Source organism: Antechinus flavipes, chromosome 4 (assembly GCF_016432865.1).
Source record: "Antechinus flavipes isolate AdamAnt ecotype Samford, QLD, Australia chromosome 4, AdamAnt_v2, whole genome shotgun sequence".
Classification (NCBI taxonomy): Eukaryota; Metazoa; Chordata; class Mammalia; order Dasyuromorphia; family Dasyuridae; genus Antechinus; species Antechinus flavipes.
Window position 1 is genome coordinate 482579464 of NC_067401.1, and position 23067 is coordinate 482602530.

A 23067-nucleotide genomic window follows, 5' to 3' on the forward strand; every position below is an offset into this window, starting at 1 on the left:
ACTTAAGGTAGAAGGCAAGAGATCATTGTTTTTGTTAATGGGCAAAAGACTGTTTTTTGTTAACTTCAAGTCAACAAAATGTTCCTTTGAAGGATCTTTAAAAATAAGACTTCTCAGTTAAAATCACATCAGAGTTTGACAGATGCAAATGTGAAGATTATTTTGTCAATAACCTGCTCCAAATCAAGTATAGATTCCCTATCAATTATTAGGTTTTTCAAGTCAGCAAGTGATATGCAATAATTTCATTGAGTCTTAGAAGGCTCTATAAAACTTCCCAACAAAATCCATGCTCTTTGAAGAGATGAGACTAATTATCCATACTAGAAAACTCAAGAAGTTTTTAAAACATGCATATTTTACAGATTACAACATATAACTGGATGGCCAGCTCATTTAATCCAAGTTAATACAACAATCTTTATGCCATTTGCAAGTGATGTAGATGACCAAAATTAGATAGAAGATTGGGTTATATTACATTTAAGTGACAACCAGGTGATGCAATGGACAGTGTGCCTGTTCTGGAGTAAGGATATCCTGAATTCAAATCTGGACTCAGACATTTATCTGTATTATTCTGACACATCCTTATTTATCTCCATTTCCTTATCTAAAATAGAGCCAGAAAAGGAAATGGCAAACAACTCTAGTATCTTTGCCAAGAAAATCCCACATGTGGTCACAAAGAGTTGGAAACTGCATTGAAAACCTGAACTAACTGAAAAACAGAACTGAAAAACTATCACACATTTAAGCATTGTATAATGCTTTCAATGACTGCAAGCTACTTGCCACAAAAGCCTAGATTTTTAACATTAGTGTTCTCCAAGTAGCAACACAGTGTTGCAAGAATTATGGAATTCAAAAATTCAGAAGACTTAAAATGTAGGTGACCCAAAAGGCAATGGAAAGAAGAATGGATGGCCTAAGCAGATTGTTTTATATTGCCAATGATGCCTTGGATGTAAAATATGACACGTGATGAGAAAAGAAAGTGAGTTTGTGACACACCAAGTTAGGGACAACTGAAAGTCCATGTGCTTTAATATTCCCCAAATATTCAAAGAACTAGGAATTCTCTTCTATGTTGGGTAGACCATATGTGAAGGAATTCCTGAAACATTTAAAATCTCACATAATAATGTTATGATGAGTATCACCAGAGAGTATTCAAAACTGTTAATTCCACAGATCCAATGAAATATCTGAAAGCTACATTTTACTAAACAATTCTAACATAATGTCATGGTTTTCTAAACACACAAAAGAAGGTAGTAATGATTATTATATTTACTTTTAAAGTTGCAAATTCACAAACTAGAGATTCTTTGAGGCAATTCTTGCTTTCAAATGCAGGGAACACACTTCTTTATTTCTCTATGCTCTCCTCCTCTACCCCAAATCTAAAAGCATAAATTTAATATATAATTACTAAGCAACTACTATGTATAAAGATGATTTGACACTGGAAATACAAAGATACAAAATAATATTCTCTAGACTTAACTTACAACTTAATGGTGGGAATAAGAAAAATATACAAATATGATATAAAACAGAATGACAAAACTGAGTCAAGCAGAGAGTTGTAAGATAAGAGGAAGAACTACTTACTTTTGTCTGAGCTTCATGGAAAAGATGTTACCTAAACTGAGTTTTCCACACAGATGTGGAAGAATTGTAATCCAGGAACACATTTCCTGATCAAAAGCATAGAAAGTGGGAAAATGCAGGCCCAAACTATCACAGAATAGCTAATAACTTAGTTTGCTGAGAATATAATTTGTGAATACAAACAGAAAAAGTCATTGGACTGACTCCAAGAGGGCTAAAAGCCAGGACAGAAGTTTGCTTTTTATTCTATAATAAGCAATAGGAAGCGGGTTTTTGCACAGGTGACATAGTTGAACCTGGAAGCAAGGAGATCATTTTTGAAGCAATTTATTTTTACTTTGAATGGAAGAATGATGCAGAAATGAGAGAACCTGAAGTGAAGACAATTCATGATGAAGCAGGGAACAAGTCAAAGGGGAGCCTAAGCTCAAGCCTGGGTGTCTGTAAAGAAGGTCGTGCTCTTAAAACTGGATAACTGCCGAGTTCTCTTTTAGCTTTAAGTCTATATCATAGGAATAGAAATAAGAAACCTCGAAGTAGTTGAAACAAAAAGAACAAAATAATGAGTTCAGTTTTAGTTTGGCTAGTTTAAGGGACAGAAACATTTAGGGAAGATATCCAATAAGCATGGGAAATGTGAAACAGGGTGGGACTAGATACCAATTCAGAGTTATCTACAGAAGGAAATAATTGGAATCTTAGGAATGGATGGGATCCTCAAGGAAGATAGTGTAGAGACAGAGAGGGCCAAGGATAACAGACTATACTCAGAGGATAGGAAAAGGAAAAAGAATCAGGAAAAGAAGAATGAAGTTAGTTAAGGAGTTAAAAGGAAAATCAGGAGAGAGCAGTGTTATAGAAACTGAAAGAAGAGAAAATTATCAAGAATGGGGGGTATTGTTTAATAGTGTCAAATCCTGTCTAAAAATTGAAGATAATAATTGAGGTAATCTGGAGGTCTATTAGGTTGTATATTATAAAGAGTTGAGTGTGTAGTGAGGAAAAGAGAAGCAAGGGGAACTATGCTTATTAGTTTGTCAGCAAAAGGGAGCAAAGATATTGAACAATGAAAAGCACAGATGACAAAGTCATCTTTACAAGAAAGAAAGAATTGAGCACAATTATAGGTAGAGGGAAAAGAGTAAGGGGGAGGGGGAAGAAACAGACACACACACACACACACAGAGACAGAGCAAGAGAGAGAGAGAGAGAAAGAGAGAGAGAGAGAGTGAGAGAGAGAGAGAGAGAGACAGACAGACACTGAAGATGAGATTTTTGGAATGATCAATACAACAGGTCCAAGGAATAAAAGGAAATGGGATTAAGAGTACAAATGGAGGGAAGTCTGCCTGGGGAGGGATAAATGATAGTACAGAAAATGGGAGAGATGGCAATCTTACAGTAAAGTAGGAAGTAAAGTCATCTGCTGACAAAGTTAGGAATGGAACAGGGACCTTAAAGAGAGAAGAGTCTTTGACAGGTAATTAGTCATATATAAATACTGAAGGGTCTTTGCTAGGTAATTAGTCAGATATATAAAAATATTGCTGCCTATCAGTGAGTGTTCAGTTTGTTACATAACTGAACTTGCAGTGAACCAATCCTCATGGTTTTATGACTTCACAAAATTTCAGATCTCAAATCTTGAAGGTAAAACCTTTTTTCAATATGGAGGAAAGAGAAGATATGAACTCCTCTATAATAGCTGGGTTGAGGTGGCTAAAATGAAAAGACAGGGGATTAGAGCCAGTCAAACTCATCTGATTTTGTTTTGTGGTCAATCTAAAGATGAATCACATCTAGTTGTTCAAGTACTTCTCCAGGAGTAGAGTGCAGAATAAAGCTTCATCTTCAACCCTGATTATAGAGGGAATGGTAATCAGATGCAGAAAAAAAAAGGAACTAGAGTCACAGAAAGAAAATACTCACCAAACTACTAAACTAGTACAATAGACACCAAACCACAAAGAATCCCCAGAAATCTTCCCTTATTTACCCTGGGTTGATATCTATCTTAAATATATGACTCTAAAAGATTTTTCTCATAAAGTAAATAGGGAAGGAATCAAACATTTGTTCAGATAAGGAAAGCGGACTTCTTCATTCTTCCTAAACAAGGGAAGTGTGGCAGGGGAATTTTAAATACCTGTTCTACCATCACCATCACCACCCTGACCTTGATTTACCACTTCCCTCATGTAACAGAAAGTAGATGTAATCTTAAGTAGTTACATCATTGTTTCTTCACTACAATTTCTTAGGAAACTTAGGGTATAAGGCTCTCCTGATGTTCATCACTGACTTCAACTCAAGGCCAACCCAATCTGGTTGTTCACAGTCTAAGTGTTATAAGCACAGATGAGGTGCAGATAAACTGACACAAGCACAGTGAATCCTTTATTGTTGAAGATTACCATGTTACCATATGCAGCGCAAAAGGAAAGGGAACTGCTCCACTTATTGTGCATTCACATCTTGAGTATTAAAGGACAAGTGAACAAATGACCAGCTGGGAGAGGAAAAATGAGACAAGATTTTTCTTACAAGACTTCTAATTTCTCAAAGAACTATAGCAACATGCTCATGATTCTTAGAAAAAACATTTGTTGGGAGTTTTGAACTTTTCCTCACCTGTAATTATATCTCATTGACAAATGAACTACCTTAACCTCGGTAAATTGGAAAGATTGGAGAGCCCTCCATACCCAGGGCTGTTTGCCTTTGGCTAATGCAGTTATCATATGGATATAAGCATAAAAAATAAGGGGTAAAGAAGTTCACAATTTCTAAAAATTTTTGACCTCTTTAGTGCTGAGTTTCTACTTCAAGAATTGTCCATTCTCCTTGGGGAGAAGAACAATCTTCAGAGGAAAAACTTGTCATAGTGAGGCTTGCTGAAGAATCATCAAGTGGAGATGTGAGATCACTCCATCTGCTCAAAGTGTCCACATGTGCTTTACCCTGAGGTTTTGAACTGTCTCGTGCTAGAAGCAATGTCTGATTGATCAGATACTGTGCTAAATTTAGGTCTTCAGGAACAGAGTTTTTTATGTTGAGGTTTGAATCCTGCTCAGACAGCAACTGCTTTAGAAGAGTCCAATCTTGTTCTGCAAAGTGCTGGCTATCTTCATAGTCTGTGACTGTGCCATGTGTCTCTGTCTCCATGTTCTGCTCAAAAGCTTCGACAACATCCATCTCATAGATTGGAGAAAGGGCTTTTGAAGACCGGTGCTCATACATGCAGGTGTGTGCCAATGTGTCACAACCATCTATGTCTCCTGAAATAATCCATAAGACTCCACAATGTAAGAACCGCACAGCTGGCCGCCCCCTTAGGGTCTTGTAGATCAACACTAACTCAACATAATAGGGACAATCCAACAAAGTAATAAAAGGAAAAAAAAAAGCTTATACAAAATTGACAAAATTTTGAAGCATCTGTTTTTATGTAAAAACACAAACAAAAAACAAAGGATGTTTCTATGTGAAGTTTAAGCAGCAAAATCACCACTGGTCATTCACAATAAATCTTCATACTATACTTAGAAAACTTCTGATACAGAAAATAACATAAATCATGTAAACACAAACACAGAATGCACTCAGGCATCTACTTCTCTACAATAACAACGTAAAGGGAAAAAAAAACACGGTAATTTAAAGGTGACTTTTAAGGTAAGTCAGTTTCCAAGAGGAGAAACAAAAGCATTCCATCCCAAGGCTTATCATCTAGTGCACATGCAAGAGAAGCTGCAGGCAAGGACAAACGAACACAAACAAGAGTCCAACCTGGAGATCGCCTGACCACTTGTTATGGTTCTGCTGAACGTGCTGGTCAGCACTGTATTAGTTCTGAATATACAAGAGCTAGGAGGTAGCTATTGCATATTTTAAACATGGGTCACTAGTTTGAATTACTATATTAATGAAGACAAAGGCAAAAAACAACTAGACAAGAACATTTCACACCATATGAAACAAGCCAAAGCTCTTTCATATGGGATCATTGCTTCTAAATAGAATCTCTTTTAGGAAATTTATTTTTTATTGGAAAATTTTAGAATAGAATCATAGTGATCCTGAAAGTCTTAATCTCTGTAAAATTCATATAAATTGCTACAATAAATGGATATAGTCATTAAAATAAGTCAATGCTCTTGTTACATTGTTACTATAGTTATTGCACATCCCTCTTAGATATACATTGGCATAGTTCAATAAGCACACTTGATGTATACCAAAATTTCTGATAATCAATAATGCCTGTTAAATTAGACAGAAAATAAATATATTACAGGAACTTGAGTTCTTATTCCTTCGCATAAAATCTCTCACTAGAATGGCTCTAACAACTATCAAAAATTTTTACTAAAGAGTAAATTATTTTTCATTAATATTCCAGAGAAGCAGTAAAGAAACAAACTAGCTGATTCAGATTTAAAAGAACTTTTAAGTTTCATTTAAATTTGAGTTAGTTGGCAAACAAATTCTACCTTGCTAAAATGGAGGCCACCACGCCAGACAACTTTAAAAATCTGTTAATTTAAGTTTTCTGAAGGATTTAGCGTTTCTATTTCTGTACATTACCTGCAGTGAGAGCAGTATTAGCATTTTCAGTAGGTGCATGGCAGATTTCTTTCACTAGACCTTCCTGAGTCAGAACCTGGCTCTTCTGGGAATCCACAGACCAGGTTGAGTTGTTGGTCTTTGGTGTGTCTGAGCTGGGTTCTCTTTGATGAAGTGCTAAATGACAAGGTCTTTCTTGAGATTTTATTTCACTCTCATAAAACCGGATGCACTGCTGTGTTTCATTGTCCTCTTCACACCTAACACTCACATTGGCATCTTCTGGGAGACAAAGTCCATCTGCTTTATGTGGCATATCTGCTGCATGGTTTGCTGAAGTACCCTGTTTATCTTTTCCTGTAGAGTCAAATTCATTAGGACCCCAGAGGGGGCTCCCATTTCCTTCTGATTTGTCACTTTTTTCACTTTGTTTGCACTCTAAAAAACTATCTTCAATTTCTGAGTATCTGGAAGATGAAGTTTTTCCATGATGTTCATGACTATCAAAAACCTCAGGAGTCAGAGAATTGATAGTGCGATGAAAGGGGGTATGAACTTCCCCATCGTCAGATCCCAATTCCTCACATTCATCCACGGAAAGTAAAATTGACCTTTTAAAATTGTTAGTTGCAGGAAATCCTCGGCTTTCATTTTCTGCTGCATCTTCAAAAGCCAAATTGACAATGCCTTGGAACTGCTGAGGAGGTGGGTTGGACAAAGGAAATTTTTCTGCAACATTTTCAGCTTCAGATCTTTCATCTTCCGTTTCGTCTGCTGAGGAAGAAACCTGGTCTGTTTCCTGAGTAAATGGGATACCTCCTCGTGGAAGATGTTCTTTCTCCTGAGGATGGTTCACTGCCATCCCTTGTTGAGACAAATTTTCGGGCTTTTTCCTAGGAATGTCATCATCACTTGTTGAATTGACTTGGAAAACATCAGAGTTACTTTGCTTTTTTACTTTTACTTCTATCCTTAAACTACTATCATAGATTTTTAGTTCCTCAGGAGTGCTGGTATCACTGCTACTTCTTCCCAGAAAATCATGACATAACATAGTGCTGCATTTAGAAATGCCTCTTTCGTTTGAGCCCTCATCGTCCTGAGACCCTCCAGCATCATAATCTTCAGATCGAGGCTTTATGTCATCAGATGACGTAGTGGCACTGCCAGTATCAGATTCTGGACTCTCCCGCTGGTGCATCCCACCTGTACTCAGGTTCCAATGACCCACAAAAGGAGTTTCCAGATTCTCATGGCTCTCGGGCATTCCTATTGGGTTTGCATCTTTAGGAGAATTTCTTTCTGGTATTTGACTCAAAAAACATTTATCAGAGACATCTGTTCTGTTTGGAACATGCCTGTCTTCTTGCATGGAAAATTCATCCGGCAACTGACTAGTAACGGTTAGCTCTTGCTCAAAAATATGAGATTTTCTTTCATCTTGTACAGAATTAAAAGTAGGAGTGACTCTTTCTGAAAGGCTCACTGAAGTATCTTTCCCACTTTTAATGTCTGATATAGTTGGAGCCTTTTGTTCCAAATAGCTACCTCTCTCTGAAGACGAGTGCTTTCTATTTTCTGAATCTAAATGATTTTTATCCACAAAGTTACAAATAATTTCACACTGCTGGGCTGGATTTGGACTTAAAGTCATGGATTTTAGATGGGCGCTGCTATAAAATTTTGACTCTGCATCACCACTCCCATCAGTAACACTGTGTATCTTAGGCACGTTGTAATTAATGCCTTCTCCATCACCAGGATACATTATGTCATTTTTACCCTTAGAAATGTGTTTGGATTTTACTTCATTTTTTACTGCTTCATTCGGTTTAGAGACAATCTGAATGTTCACAGGAGGAAGTGACAATTCAGATTCTAGTGTAGATTTATCAATTTCTTCATAATTTAATGGCTTTTGTGGATCAGACAGACTTGAAGATGAACATGTTTTCACACCATTGGTCTCTAGTACAGGATTAATTGGTAACCTACGTTGCTTTTGTTTGGCTTTGTTATTATCATTAACTTGGAATCTAATAGGTTCAATTTTCTGGGCCCAATTTTTTGGTCCATCATTATATGTGTTCTTTAGGGTCACAGGTGATTCACTTCTTGAAGATCTTTGGGAAGAAGGCTGACACTTTATTGTAGATTGACCAGAAGTAGTTTTCTGTTTCTGATCTTTATTGTTAAGCGTTTCTCCATTCTTTGAGGGCACTTGAATTTTGGCCATTGTTTTTACATTGGCTTTTGCCAAAGATGCATATGGCTTTGTGGCTCTTTTCTTAGCTGTTGGATTTAACTGTATCACATTTTCTTCAGAATGTTTTAGAGAGGCTGTAGATTTTAATGAATTTGGTGAATCTCCTTGGGATCCTAGCAAAAAAAAAAAGTTTAAAAATACACTACCTTTGAAACAAAGAATGAAATACATTTAATATTAAATTATTTTATACAAATAAGTAGATTGAAAAAAGGCAGAACTGATTGATGCTAAATAGGAGACAAAAGATCTTAACCCCCTTAAAAATCACATTTTTCTTCTCCATCAAATAAGCAGAAAGAATCCTAGTTCTCAGTGAATAGTATTAGAATTACATCTATCTCCTTCCATTTAAGATTTCATATAATTGTATTATGTGATTCTTTAACTCATATCAAGGATATGTTTTTTGTAAATTTGTGGAACACAAGCTCAATATCAATTATTTTGCTCTTGTAAGCTAATTCTCAACTCTGAAGTAGCTCTCATCAGGTTCATCAATACATTAAAATAATATATGCTAAAATATTAATGGAAAAATGGTGAGGGTATGATAAATTAAATTTTGGGAAACCATTACAATTTAAAGTAAAAATCCCTTCTTCCCCTAGTTTCTATAAACTTTAATTTGAATATTCAAGTTCTTCAAAGAGTTAAACATTTTAAATATTTAACTTAATTTTAATCTATTATCAAATGATAATAGACTCAATGACAAATTCTATTTCCATTATAATTTAATTCCAATTCCCAGATTTCGGAGAAATTCTTTCTTGTACATACTACAAATTTCCTAAGTTATACCATCACTGCAGGCGCACTCATTGTGAATAAAGAATTCTTAAAATTAACAATGAAGCTTTCATAAACAACACATAGGCTGGAAACAAAAAAGTCCTTAAGTACAGATTAAGTTGGGAGATATCTCACAATTTCTTCATCTCATAAATAAAAAATAAGAGAAAAAAAGGAAAGGGAAAAAAAGAACAAAAAGAAACTCAACCATCCTCCTAATCCCCCTCCACTAAGTGCAAATATCCTGTTAAAAAGCATAAATGCCCTTATTTATTTTGGTTGTACAGGGTTTAAATAAAAAAGAATATGTTAATTCAATGGAGAAAAGCAAATTAGAAAGATTTCTATGGTACTTTGGCTGCCTGCTACTCAAATTCCAAATTGATCGAGCAGTCAGAGCAATAAAAAACAGCTCATTCTCAGAGCCTTTCTATTTTACCTTGGGTTTTAGTAAGACTAGATGGAGCACTTTTTGCTCGTTGTAAGCCTACAGAACTACTGTGTCCTCTTTTCTTCAAAACTGCTTGGGAGACATGATCACCAGACCCCTTGCCAATAACCTTCTTGGTTGTACTAATAAAAAAGAAAGAAAGAAAAGAAAACATGTATCAGATTTAAAATTCCAAACAAAACTCTCAAGTAAATAGTATGTACTTAAAAATGTTTTTATCAATATTTATAAAAGCATTTAACTTACAGTCTACTTCCTTTTTGAAAAACAGATGAAAAATTCAAAGCTTCATATATTGTCAATTTTAGAATTAAGATTAAAGCAATCAATTATAAGTACCACAAATCTAAATATACTCTCTCCCCCCAACCCCAAACCACAATTTCTTCTAAATTTTCTTTTCTTTCTACAAAAAATGTTAACTCTTGGGGCAGCTAGGTGGCGTAGTAGATAGAGCACCAGCCCTGAAGTCAGGAGGACCTTAGTTCAAATTTGATCTCAAATACTTAATACTTCTTAGTTGTGTGACCTTGGGCAAGTCACTTAACCCCAATTGCCTCAGCAAATAAATAAATAAATGCTAATTCTTGACAAAACCTTGACCAGGGTTCTTATCCTGGGGCCTGTAAACTTCTTTTAAAAACATTTTTGTCCTACATGGGAGGATGTAACTTGTAACACATTAGAACTTTCTCATTATTGTGGTAGTTAGGAATATATGTAGACAGATGGCACAGTTGTAAGTTGAATATGAAGAGATAATATCTTTAAAAAATGATAATTAAGTGGTGAGAGAGGAATGTTCTGAAAGAAAAGGAAAGGGAGAAGTGGAATGGTATAATTTATCTGCCATAAAAAAAAAAAAAAAAAAAAAAAAAGAAAAAAAAAGCTTTTCCCATGGAGGGAAACAGGGAAAGGAGAGGGGGAGGGAGTGAGTTAGCTCAAAGAAGAAATAACATACATGCTCAATATGGATATAGAAATCTATCTTGCCTTTCAGGAAAATAGGAGGGGAATGTGATCCAGCAAAGAAGAGAGTGATAAAAAAAGGAGGGCATATTAGAAGAGGAGTCGTCAGGAGCAAAATACTTTTGAAGAGAGACAGAGCAAAAGGAGAAAAAGAATAAATGGGGGGAAATAGCTAGCAATAGTAATTTTTTTCATAATTATAACTTTTTATTGACAGAACCCATGCTTGAGTAATTTTTTACATTATCCCTTGCACTCCTGTTCCGACTTTTCCCCTCCCTCCCTCCACCCCCTCTTCCAGATGGCAAGCAGTCCTATACATGTTAAATATGTCACAGTATATCCTAGATCAGGGGTCCTCAAACTTTTTAAATAGAGGACCAGTTCACTGTCCCTCAGATTGTTGAAGAGCCGAACTATAGTAAAAACAAAAACTTTATTTTGTGGGCCTTTAAATAAAGAAACTTCATAGCCCTGGGTGAGGGGGATAAATGTCCTCAGCTGCTGCATCTGGCCCGCGAGCCATAGTTTGAGGACCTCTGTGACTAGATACAATATATGTGTGCAGAACCGAACAGTTCTCTTGTTGCACAGGAAGAATTGGATTCAGAAGGTAAAAAATAACCTGGGAAGAAAAACAAAAATACAGACAGTTTACGTTCATTTCCCAGTGTGTCTTTGGATGTAGCTGCTTCTGTTCATCATTGATCAATTGAAACTGAGTTAGATCTCTTTGTCGAAGAAATCCACTTCCATCAGAATACATCTTCATACAGTATTGTTGTTGAGGTATATAATGATCTCCTGGTTCTGCTCATTTCACTTAGCATCAGTTCATGCAAGTCTCTCCAAGCCTCTCTGTATTCATCCTGCTGGTCATTTCTTACAGAACAGTAATATTTCATAATATTCAAATACCACAATTTATTCAGCCATTCTCCAATTGATGGGCATTCATTCATTTTCCAGTTTCTAGCTACTACAAACAGGGCTGCCACAAACATTTTGGCACATACAGGTCCCTTTCCCTTCTTTAGTATCTCTTAGGAATATAAGCCCAGTAGTAGCACTGCTGGATCAAAGGGCATGCACAGTTTGATAATTTTCTGAGCATACTTCCAAATTAGCAATAGCAATTGTAAAAAGAATTTTGAAACAAGTTTCTCTGATAAGACATCATTTCTCAAATGGAGAGGGAACTAAGTCAAATTTATAAAAAATAAGAGCGATTGATAAATTGATAAATGATCAAAAGATATGAACTATGCCCAAAGGGCTATAAAATCAAAATTCTCCTTTGATCTAACAACACCACTACTAAGCATAAATAGCCAAAAAATTAAAAAAAAAAAACCCTCTATGTAGCAGTTCTCTTTTCAGGGCAAAAAAATTGGAAATTGAAGAGATGCCCATCAATTGGGAAATGGCTCAATAAAATGTGGTATGTGTTTGTGAAGGAATATTATTGTTCTATATGAAATGATGAGCAGGATGCTCTCAGAAAGTCCTCTATAAACTCAAGCAAAGTGAAATATACTGATTACAAAGTAATAGCAACATTCTGGAACAACCAGCTGTAAATGACTTTACTATTCTCAGCAGTACAATGACCCACAACTACTCTGACGAACCTATGATGAAAAATCCTATCCATATTCAGAGAAGGAACTGATAGTGTCTGAATACAGATTGAAGCATACTCTGTCTTTTTAACTTTATTTTTCCTGAGGTTTTGTTTTGTTTTCATTAGGGTGGGAAATCTATGTTTACTTTCACAACATGACTTTTATGGATGCGTTTTGCATAACTTCACATGTTTCTTAATTGGGGGTAGGGATAAGGCAAGGAACCTAGAACTCAAAAGTTTTAAAAACAAATATAAAAAATTATTTTAGATATGACTGAGGAAAATATTAAATAAATATATTTTTGGATAACTGTGTTCCAAAATATTTGGTTTGCGCTTTGTAATTTTATATATATTTTATACATTTAAAAACATTATTCTCAGAAGGGGTTTGTGTCGGGGGAATAGAAGGGGAGAGAGGATTATATGGGAGGTTCATAACACACAAAAAAAGATTAAGTATCTCTGATCTAGAAAGAAGTCAGAGTATGACTAACTTTTAGGGGAAAATTTAAAAAAATATTATAAAGTTTGAATGAAGACCTACCTATTACTTGTGAGAGTCTCATGTTCATTAACTCTTTTTTTGTTGGAAATTCCCTCGGGATTCCTTGAAACAGGCCGGGATTTCACAGCTATAAATTAAGCAGAGTGAGTTATGGGATAGAAAATATTAAATGCAGAGCAATTAATATATTGGCCAAATTAACTAGCCATAGTTCCAAACAAGATCATCTTTTTCAACCTTTTAGTGACAAGTTCTAGAGAGATAGGGGACTTGCCCAATTAGAACCCAGATGTCCAGAATCTTGACTTAGCAGACTTACCCTCCACAGCATTCAAAAACAAACAAAGGTCAGTCAGGTTTACTTTTTCCGGGAACTTCAGCAGAAACTATTAAATAATGAAGGATATCTTCACTCACCTGCAGCAGAACCTTTGGAAGTCTCCAAGTTGCTCTTCATTATTTGATGTCCTTGAAGAGTATTACAAGGAGATGGTTTACTGTCAGAAGGCTTCTCTTCCTTTATAGATCCACTCTCCTTTGGTTCATCCAGGCACTCACTGGGACTTTGTAATTCTACACTTGAACTGGCTGACTTGCTGAGAGAGCCTGTGGAACCTGGGCAGGAAGAGTCCTTGCCGGTGGCTTTCTTCAGAGGCTTTGCTTTAGCTGGCATATTTGAGCTTCCAGTGACTGTTTTTGGCCGAGCACCTGCTCCTTTTCCTTCCTGGGTTTTTACTCCTTTTCCACTTACTGAATTTTTCTGTCCACTCAAGGAGGAGGAGGAGGAACGCTCAATATCTTGTCGAGCAAACATATCAGTCTTAGTGTTATCATTATTTTCTACTTTGGGCTTTATAACAGCTCTAGGCTTTCCAGAAGCAATCTTTTCCCCAGTTTTAATATCTTTTGTAATCTTAGACACTGCTTTTTTACTGTCCCTTCCCTTTAAATCATCATGTTTTGAAGATTTATTCACAGAATTTCTATTTGTACTTGATGTATGTCCAGAAGCACCTAGCCCATCAGATTTCATTTTCTCTTGATCAGTGGAGGGGTAACTACAGTAGTCTTTCTTGTCTTTTCCTCTCCAAGATCTGTTTTTTATATCACTAGAGTCTGAAATGGATCTACTTTGCTAGAAAAAAGAGAAAACACTTAGTGATATAAAAGAACATGTACCACTTTTAGCTCCTTGATATATAGTAATTGTTTTATACTCAATACTCAGTCCTTTAAATAAGAGAAAAAAGAGAAAAATTCATGTTATAATTATGAACAACTTACAACATGAATTCTGTTTTTTAAGGTCATCTGAATTAGAGTAATGAATAAAAGTTTATTTCACATTGCTATTTTTAGTTAAGGTTAAAATTTTATGTAAGAAATGTGTATTTCTCATTCCCCAATTCATTAGTGGTCAAAGGATATACATTAACAGCTCTCAAAAAATTAAAAATTAGTAAAAACTATATGAAATCAATAATAAGGGAAATGCAAATCAAAAAATCCTGAAGCTTCTAGAAAACTGGAAAAGATGGCAAATGATGGAATAGCCAATGTTGGAGGACTTGTCAAAAGATGTGTACTAAAATGTTATTAGTGAAACTATGGATTGGTACAACCATTTTAGAAAACAATGTGAAATTCTGAAAACAAAGACAATAAAATATCCATACAATTTGACTCATAAATCTCATTGGCTAGGTATATACTTCAAGAAACTCAATGACAAAAAGGCTCCATATATACCAAAATATTTACTGCAGTACTTCCAATACAAATTTCTCTGGCATCCAAAGCCTTTCATAACCTGCTGTTCCCCAACTATTTCAGTCTTCTTATACTTTATACTGCACCACGTATTCATCAACCCAGTAACACTGGCCTGCTTGAAATTACATGAACAAGACAAGCCATCTCTCAGCTTTAAGAATTGTCATTGGTTGTGCGTCAAGACTGGAATATTCACTGTCCTGATTTCCATCTCTTAGTCTCAGCTAAAATCTTGAGAGCAAAAAATATCTTTTATCTTTCCTTGTATTTTAGTATTTAGCACAATGCCCATCACATAGTAAGCATTCAATACATGGTACTGATTGAAATAAAGCAGATGTCCATTAAATGGAGCATGATTAAGCAAATTTTGATACATGAATGTAATGGAGTATTACTATGCTATAGAAAATGATGAATCTGATTAATATAGGGAGACATGAAAATATTTACACAAACTAAAACAGAGGGAAGCAAGCAGATCCAGGAAAATAACATAAAACAACTACAACAATATAAAAGAAAAAAAAAACACTGCAAAACAATAAATTGAATTTGTAAAATTATAAAGCATGGCTTCAAAGAAGAGATAAAGAGAATATTCTTTATCTCCTTTTCAAAGGTGGGAGTCCATAGATATGTATTATTGGATATAACTTTTTTTAACATGTTAATTAATTTTAGTGAATTTTTTTCCCTTCATTTTTTTCTTTTGTTCTTTGTTGTAAAAGAGGGATTTTGTAACAAAGAATAAAATGGAAGTATGCAGGGGGAAATGTAGACAATATAAAATATAAGATCAACAAATATCTAATTTTTTTAAAAGAAAAATTTAAAAGCCACATACTTATCTACTGTAGGAGACCTAACAACTATAGTATAGTATACTTATGCTAATATGCAGATGCTAGTATGGATCACAGAGACATTTTAAGTAGATGTAATATAAAGGAAGGTCCTTGCTTAAAGACCTTTCCCTCAATTATGTCTGAATTCTACCATTCAAGAGAAGCATTTATATTGAGCCTACTTTTGAAAGTCCTCTTATACAATGCAAATATTAATAAGGAAAAAGAATAATAAATTTAAGTTCCTTATATTGTAGCATGGAATGGTACAGGAAATAATAGAACAGAAAGTACGGCCCTTGACATATAAACACTGGGGTGATGGCTCTGGGCAAGTTACTTGACTCCACACTTCAGACAGCTTTCTATGAGGAGAAGTTATAGAACAGATTTTATTGGTAAGAAGAAGTTTCTCCTTAAGACTTCCCTAAATCACAAGACAAATTAAAAAATAAGTTCAGAATGATGTAATATAAGAGGAAAATATAGAAATGGGAGGCAACTGGGCACCTCCACTTGTTTTACACCTCTACGTAGTCTAACTGTTCATGGAATGAATAAATGTTTTAAAATTTTATAAGGCTGGTAGAGTTTCCAAAGTTATTCTGAAGGTTATATAAAAGGTTATATAAAAATAAGATTTTAAAATGTACTTAGATTTGTAATAAACCACGTAATACTTTTTTCCTTCCTTGGCTAAGTTTAAACTTAGCTAAGTATAGTTTAATGGTATTTTATAGATCTTCAATTAAGGTATATAAAAATACACATTCCTTCAAACTTAGGAATTAATTGTACAGTGTTCCTACACCAAGAAAAATGAATGCAAAAAATATAAGTGAACATAGGAATAAAAGAGATGGCATAATGTAGGGAAAAAAAACTCTATTTAGAACAAGGTAAGAAAATGTTTATCATTTGTGTTTTATGGAGGCAGAAACACATAGTAAAAAGAGTACTGTATCCTAAGGTCGTAAATTTAAATAGGTTTAAGACCTAGTTCTACCACTAACTAGCAACAAATCATGTTAACTCTCTGGGATAAGCTTTTTTCACCTGTAAAATAATGAAGTTGAACAAAACACTCTTTAAATTCTCTTCTAGCTCAAACATTTTGTGATTATCATCATCCTAGTTATTTCTCATTAGAGGAAGCATGGAAGAGCTGACAAAATACCAACCTTGAAGACTTGGACTTAGGCCTTACCTTGGATACACCCTTCTCAGTGAAACCATGGACAAGTGACCAAAACCCTCAATGCCTCAGACAACTTTTGGAAATGCTAGAGTTTCCAGGGTTTTCCAATACTGACAAACTTACAGGTTTAGACCAAAGAAGAACTCTTATTCATGCTCATGAGTAACAGTAAAAACTGTTATTCATCATAACAGTTATGACTATTTTTCTGGTCTAAAGAAACCGTTTTGGTTAGCTATTAAGCAAGAAGTGGGCATATATTCGGTTCAAGTGAGGAAAGTATACTATGACTCTAGAAGAGAAGAGAGGAGAAAAAAGGGAAAGGAAGACTCAAAGAGATGAAAAGATGGAGATGAGATGAGAGATGAATTATGATCTAGTAAAAAAAAAAGGAATGCAGAGAAACAGACAGAAAGGTAGGAGTACCAAGTTAAACATGTCATGGAAGCCTGGGAGGAGAGAATGGTTTGGTGAAGGGGATGGTCAACAGACATTCAATAAAATGAAGACTGAGAAAAAAGGCCTTAGGAGTTAGCATTTAAGAAATTGTAGTTTCTCTGAAGAAGATAGTTTTTATGGGAGTAGTTTGGTAGAGGGATGGAATAGCCAGGTTGAGAGGGATTGGGAAGTTATGAGGACCTGACAAAATAGAAAATGATGAATGTACAAAACCCTTTCCTGAAGTTTAACCATGAAAAGGAGAAAAGAGTCAAAGTTCTGGTTACTTTTTAAGAATGTAATATGTATAGATAGTAGGATAAGATCCAGTGTTTAAAAAGAAAAATTGAAGATGAGAGAAAAAGAAGCAACAGCTGAGGAACAAACTCCACAATATACAGCAATGGCTTGGATCAATATCCCATGGTTGGCAGGTTGACCTTGGCAAGGGAAAGGGATCCTCTTCATTTATTGAGGCTTATTGAGATTCCCTGAGAATACATGTGTTGATGCTCTCTCCACTTCTGCTCATTCTTATTATTGTATCATTCCAGTATCATTGCCATCTGTGAAGATTTTTCAATTATTATTCAAATGTAGTATTAACACTTTTAAATTGATTCTGTATCCCACTATGGATTCCTGCTGTTTAAAAAGTAGCTAGAGCACTTTATTTCCTCTATTTACTTCAATTTTTTCCCCATTTATTATGCTCCAAATTAATACTTGACTGTAAAAAAAGTTGTTCACGACACCCATTTATTGGATTTAGTCACAGTCTTGGCAAAGACACTAGAAATAGCTAATACAATTTTTCATGCTGAAATTGGTCTTTCATGATCTACAATGGGCTACATATCATTGGAAAAGATTTCACGTACACTGAAGAAAGATTTGACTTATTCTGCTTGACTCTGAAGGTACTTTGACATACTGGATACAGTGAATCTGGAGTTAAGGAGAACTTGGCTGCAAATCTCACATAAGATGCTATCTTTCTGACCCTGGAAAAGGCATTTCACTTTCCTGCACCTCATGAGGTTTGCTCCTTTGCAAAGTGTGTGTATTTGTGTGTGTGTATGTATGGGGGGGGGAGGGAAATAGAGTCTGAGATCCCTTTTGGCTCTAAATCTGCAATCCTATGATCTAGGACCAAGTGTGTACAAAAAAGAAAGGAGAAAATGTGACTTTGAAGTATTGCAATGGTCCATCATAGAGTTATCTCAAAGTGAAATGGGCAGTCTTTAGAAGTGGAAAGTTCCCTCTCACTGCTATCTTTAAGCAAGTGAGAACCACAGGTCAGATTCAGGTTAAACCAAACCACTTTTGAGGCTCTTTCTTATTCTTGCATCCTGTAGTCTATGAAGGGTTATTGCTTTTAAATCACTCCATCAATCAACCAAAATGTCAACACACACTGGCCAAGTGGTGAGTTTAAATTCTTGATTCCCAAGCCCCTAGTATTATTTTTTATTAATAGTCAAAAATGTGTCTGCATGTCATGGAATATTCAATATTTCCAAGGATGTAAAATTGACAGTCATCTGAAGGACAACAGAAAGACATCTGCTAAGCCTGGGAAGGATGTGATAAGTTACTAAGAACTGTACAAGTGAAAGTATATGAAGGATGCTGTTAGAGATATGTGTGATCATAAAGAGAGGTTGGCTTATCATATAGCATGTATGTTTCACTTGTATACATATAATATCATGAGAAAAAATTACAATTCCTAATATTCCTGGCTGCATGGAGGCTCAGGGAGAATATTTGAATGCACATGGCCAATAGTCATATGGAATGAAAGAGCTTGAATGGTCTGTAATCTGTATCTCTAGAGGAGCACCCACAAGGGTGATGTTATTGGATCTAAACCAGAAAGGCTCCTCAGAGATCATCAAGTTCATTTAACCTCCTTATTTTATAGGTGAGAAAACTGAGATGAAATGACTTGCCCAGAGTAGGATGGGTACAACAACACAGGTGGAACATGTACCCAAATCTTTAGACCACAAAGCAAGCAATCTCAGATCCCAGAGCCACTGAAACAGCAAAGACTGTTTTTGTGCACTGGGTACTTCATAGTTTACAAAAAACTCTATCACTCTATCCTTGAATTACATGTGCACACTATAGTTATTAGCACAAGAAGATTGGTGCTACTGTTTTCAGACAATGAAACCAAAACTCAGAGATGAAGCAACTTGTGCACTGACAGCTGTTAAGTAATAGGGTTAAAGCTGAACTTAGGTCGTCTTAGACCAAGTCAAATGCTCTTTTTACCATAGAAGTTTGACTCTTAAATGTACAGATAACCTTTTTTGGGCCTCTTCAGCCTGGTGATTCCTGAGTTGCTTTCTTAATTGCTAGGACTAGGATAGTTAGCTGGTTTATTTGGTGGTGGGTTTTCTTTTTTTAATTTAATTTTTTTTATTACTAAGTATTTCTCATCACCCAATCCTTAATGAAAAACAAAAGACCAAAATCCTTTGTAGCAAACATAGCCAAGTAAAACAAATTCCCACGCTGGCTATATCCAAAAATATTTTGCCTAATTCTGCATCTTATGTCTATTAATTTATCATTAAGTATTTGGCTCTTGTTTCCAGCTCCCTTTCCTGCTTTGTTGACAATTTTCTGTATTTTTAAAAGTAATTTTTTTTTATCATAAAAGAAACCCTCAATAAAAAGTTAAGTGAACAAGCAATAATATGTTAAATTATTCATACCTAGGTATTGAGTTTACATATGTTTATATATATAAAGATATACAAAAAATTTGTTAAAATTATAACATCTTATATGCTTCTGTGTTCCTCCTTTGACTTTTTTCCTTCTATCTACAGGGATGGCTACTGCAATTTTTTAATATTTAACCATAACTAGAGTATCTTCCACCAAAGTCCTCTAATGCCTCATCCTTGAGTGGGATCTTTGGGTCTTGAAGGCTTTGCCTGTCTGCACAGGACATGGAGTCATAATGACCCAGGTTCTAACCCTGCTTCTGACAGCTGGGTGGTCAAGCAGCTCACCTAAACTCGCTGTGCCTCAGTTTCCTCATCTGTAAAATGAGGAGAGGAGAACGAGAGAGAGAATGAGACAGGGGAGGAGAGAAAGGGAAAGAAGAAGAGAACTCATCTTTCCTTTCAGGCCAAGAACAACATGCAGTCTATGAACAGCAGCCTTTGCCTGCTCTGCATTAGAATCAGGAAGACTGGAGTTTAAATGTAGGCTTAGACATTCACAAGCTGGATAACATGGACAAGTCACTTGGCTTGTTTGTCTTAATCCTCTGGAGAAGGAAATGGCAAACCTCTTCAATATCTTTATCCAAGTATACATGACCCAACATCTTGGTTCTCTGATCAAACCTTATTTTAAAATATATACTTTAAAGTTACTCATTGAATGAATATATATACAGCTCCATCTTTAGAGCTCTTCCAAAACACTGTCACTTTGAAAACTGCATGGCAATGAGTTTGGTAGGCTCTTAAACATCTCAGTGGACCATGAACTCATACTTCAGGATGACCTATTGGCCTAACTCTAGACTTTCAAAGCACTTCACTGTGAAATCTCATCACAAATTATTTCAGAGCCCAACATCCTGTTATAAATGAACCTCTGTTACAATATACCTTGAGCAAGATCCCAAAGGGATCCATTTCATATGAAATTTCACACAAATGACAATTCCATCATAATGATGCTATGTTATTTACTCATTTAGTTTATAAACACAGTATTCATATGACTTCTTAGAATTTACTAAGCACCAACTATGTGCAAGTCGAGGCATACCAAGCAAAGTAGCCTCTGCTACCTACTTTGTATTTTGGGGGAAATGATATTCATGAATATGAAAAACAGACTCTACACTAAACAGCTTGCTATGGGAGACAGGACTGACAATCCTACAATCTCTCAATTGGGTCTGGCTTCTACTGATACTATTCCAAGGTCACTGAGAGTGGTTTGGTATTTTCATCTGTCAGTTCTCTCAGGACACTGGGATATAGTTCATCTGGGCATGGGAATTCAAATATTTTAGCATAGGGAAAAGAGAAACAAATGAAAAATGTATCTTGTAATAAGTAGGTTAATTAAGAAATTTTAAGATTGAATTAGATCTACAATTCAAGAATTTGAATTACTGGTACAGTTCCAATATGCTTAGTTGCCAATAGGGCTTTCAAGGAATGGGAGAAGTATAATACCACCTATCACCCGTGCCAGTAAAATAATAAGTACTATAAAATAGCACTTTCTTTCTAAATAAGCTTATTAAAACTTTTAAAATGCACTAATATTTTTGGAATCTTCTATATAAAATATCAAATTAAAATACCAAAAAAATCCAGTGAAAAAGAATCTAACAATGAAGGAACAAAATTGAAACATGAATTATTTCAATACTTAAAACAAATCTGAAATTATTTTTGAGAATTATTTTTCTTATTTGACATGTGAAGATGAAGGGATTTACCTGAGAACTACTGAATATTGGTTTTTTGCCAAGTCTTCGATCATCACCCTTATCAAATGCAGCTGTAAAAGAAACAGTGATTTATTTCTTTAGCAATCAATTTGTTTTCATAAAAAGAAAGCAGGAAGATAGCAGGTAGGAAGGACATGTCTGGGTGGAGATATTTTTGAGTTCTTGAAAACAACTGCAGCACACTTCACAAAATTCTCTGCAAACTTCAAAATAAAATCTGCACAATCTTGCTCTGATTCTCAGTTTCCTTTTAAATTAATGGCAACATTATGATCACATAAATTCTGAATGTGCCCTTAAAATGAAAAAAATGATTCTCTTATACAAAAGATTTACAAATTAAATTTAAGTTTTTAAAATTTTAAAATTGAGATAATTAACTTCAATTAATTTCAGATTTAAAAGACTCTACCATTTGTAACAATACAGCTATTTTTAAAAAAAAATTTGTAATGCCACTTTTTTTAAAAATTTAAGACAAGTGAATCATAAATATATTGAGTTTTGGGAAAGACTGGAGGAAAGTGGTATTGGGATTTTGACAAGAAAATATAAGGCTCCCTAAGGCTTTATATGTATATATATATATGTGTGTGTGTGTGTGTGTGTGTGTGTGTGTGTGTGTATTTCTCAAAATTATTTATAATTTAATGATACAGGTTAAAATATCTAAATAAACATCTGCATTACCATAAACAAATTATTAATACACATCATAGTTTGGCTAGCATTCATGTATTTTTTTCAAACAAGTTCTAATAGCATGATGAAAATAGAAATAACTGGGTGAAATTATCAGTATTATATAATTGATGCCTATTTCTTTGGAGATTGTTTTAAAAAAATCTATTCAGACAATGTAAAGATAGTTTACATAAATTATATGATTTATATTAAAACATCCAATGAAAAGTATGCTGAATTTATGAAGGAAGCCACATAGCATCTTCTCCATTCTATAAAAACTATGCGGTAGGACAAAGCAGAATCCTAAAAATGGCATTGCAGGGATTGATCCTTGGTAAGCAAATGACTCTTTACAGTCACATTCATAAATATATGAACACAAATCACTTTCAAAGATGAATATACTTCAATGAGATCACGAGAAGTACAGGAATGAGATTATCTAGTTTCTTCCTTTTGGGGGATAGTGGGGTGGGGTACCCAATGCAGTATTTCTATATAGCTTAGGTCTTATAAATTTTAACAGATATGAAACTGAAGGGATGTCTTATTATAATATTAATATTTTTACAAGTTAATATTTGAAAATGGGAAGTTTCATATATTAACCATCTTTATTACTAATTAGATATCCAAAGTTTTGAAGGATTTTCCTATAGCCTTAAATAATTAAAATGCAAAACATAATAATTTCAACTTGGGGACAAGAAATCTTCTCAAAGAACAAAGTAAAACAACAAAAATACCCCCACCCCACCCCCCAAAAAAAACTTTGCTACCAATCAGGAGAGAGTTTTGAATGCCACCTACACCACTGACTGAT

The 23067-nt window shown here is 34.8% G+C and overlaps 1 protein-coding gene across 4 annotated transcripts in view; it reads right to left on the bottom strand.

The window, feature by feature from the left end:
• Nucleotides 1-23067, bottom strand: part of BTBD8 (BTB domain containing 8) — a 157609-nt gene that overhangs the window by 42869 nt on the left and 91673 nt on the right. For 3 of the 4 annotated variants that reach the window (XM_051999997.1, XM_051999998.1, XM_051999996.1), the window contains exons 13-17: nt 21546-21607; nt 13217-13934; nt 12839-12926; nt 9684-9817; nt 6205-8562 (exon numbers count right to left, since the gene is read on the bottom strand). In XM_051999997.1, coding sequence (XP_051855957.1) covers nt 6205-8562; nt 9684-9817; nt 12839-12926; nt 13217-13934; nt 21546-21607 — 3360 coding nt within the window. Of the gene's footprint in view, nt 1-3987; nt 4896-6204; nt 8563-9683; nt 9818-12838; nt 12927-13216; nt 13935-21545; nt 21608-23067 lie in introns of those variants that run through there. The other variant, XM_051999995.1, reaches the window with a different exon arrangement.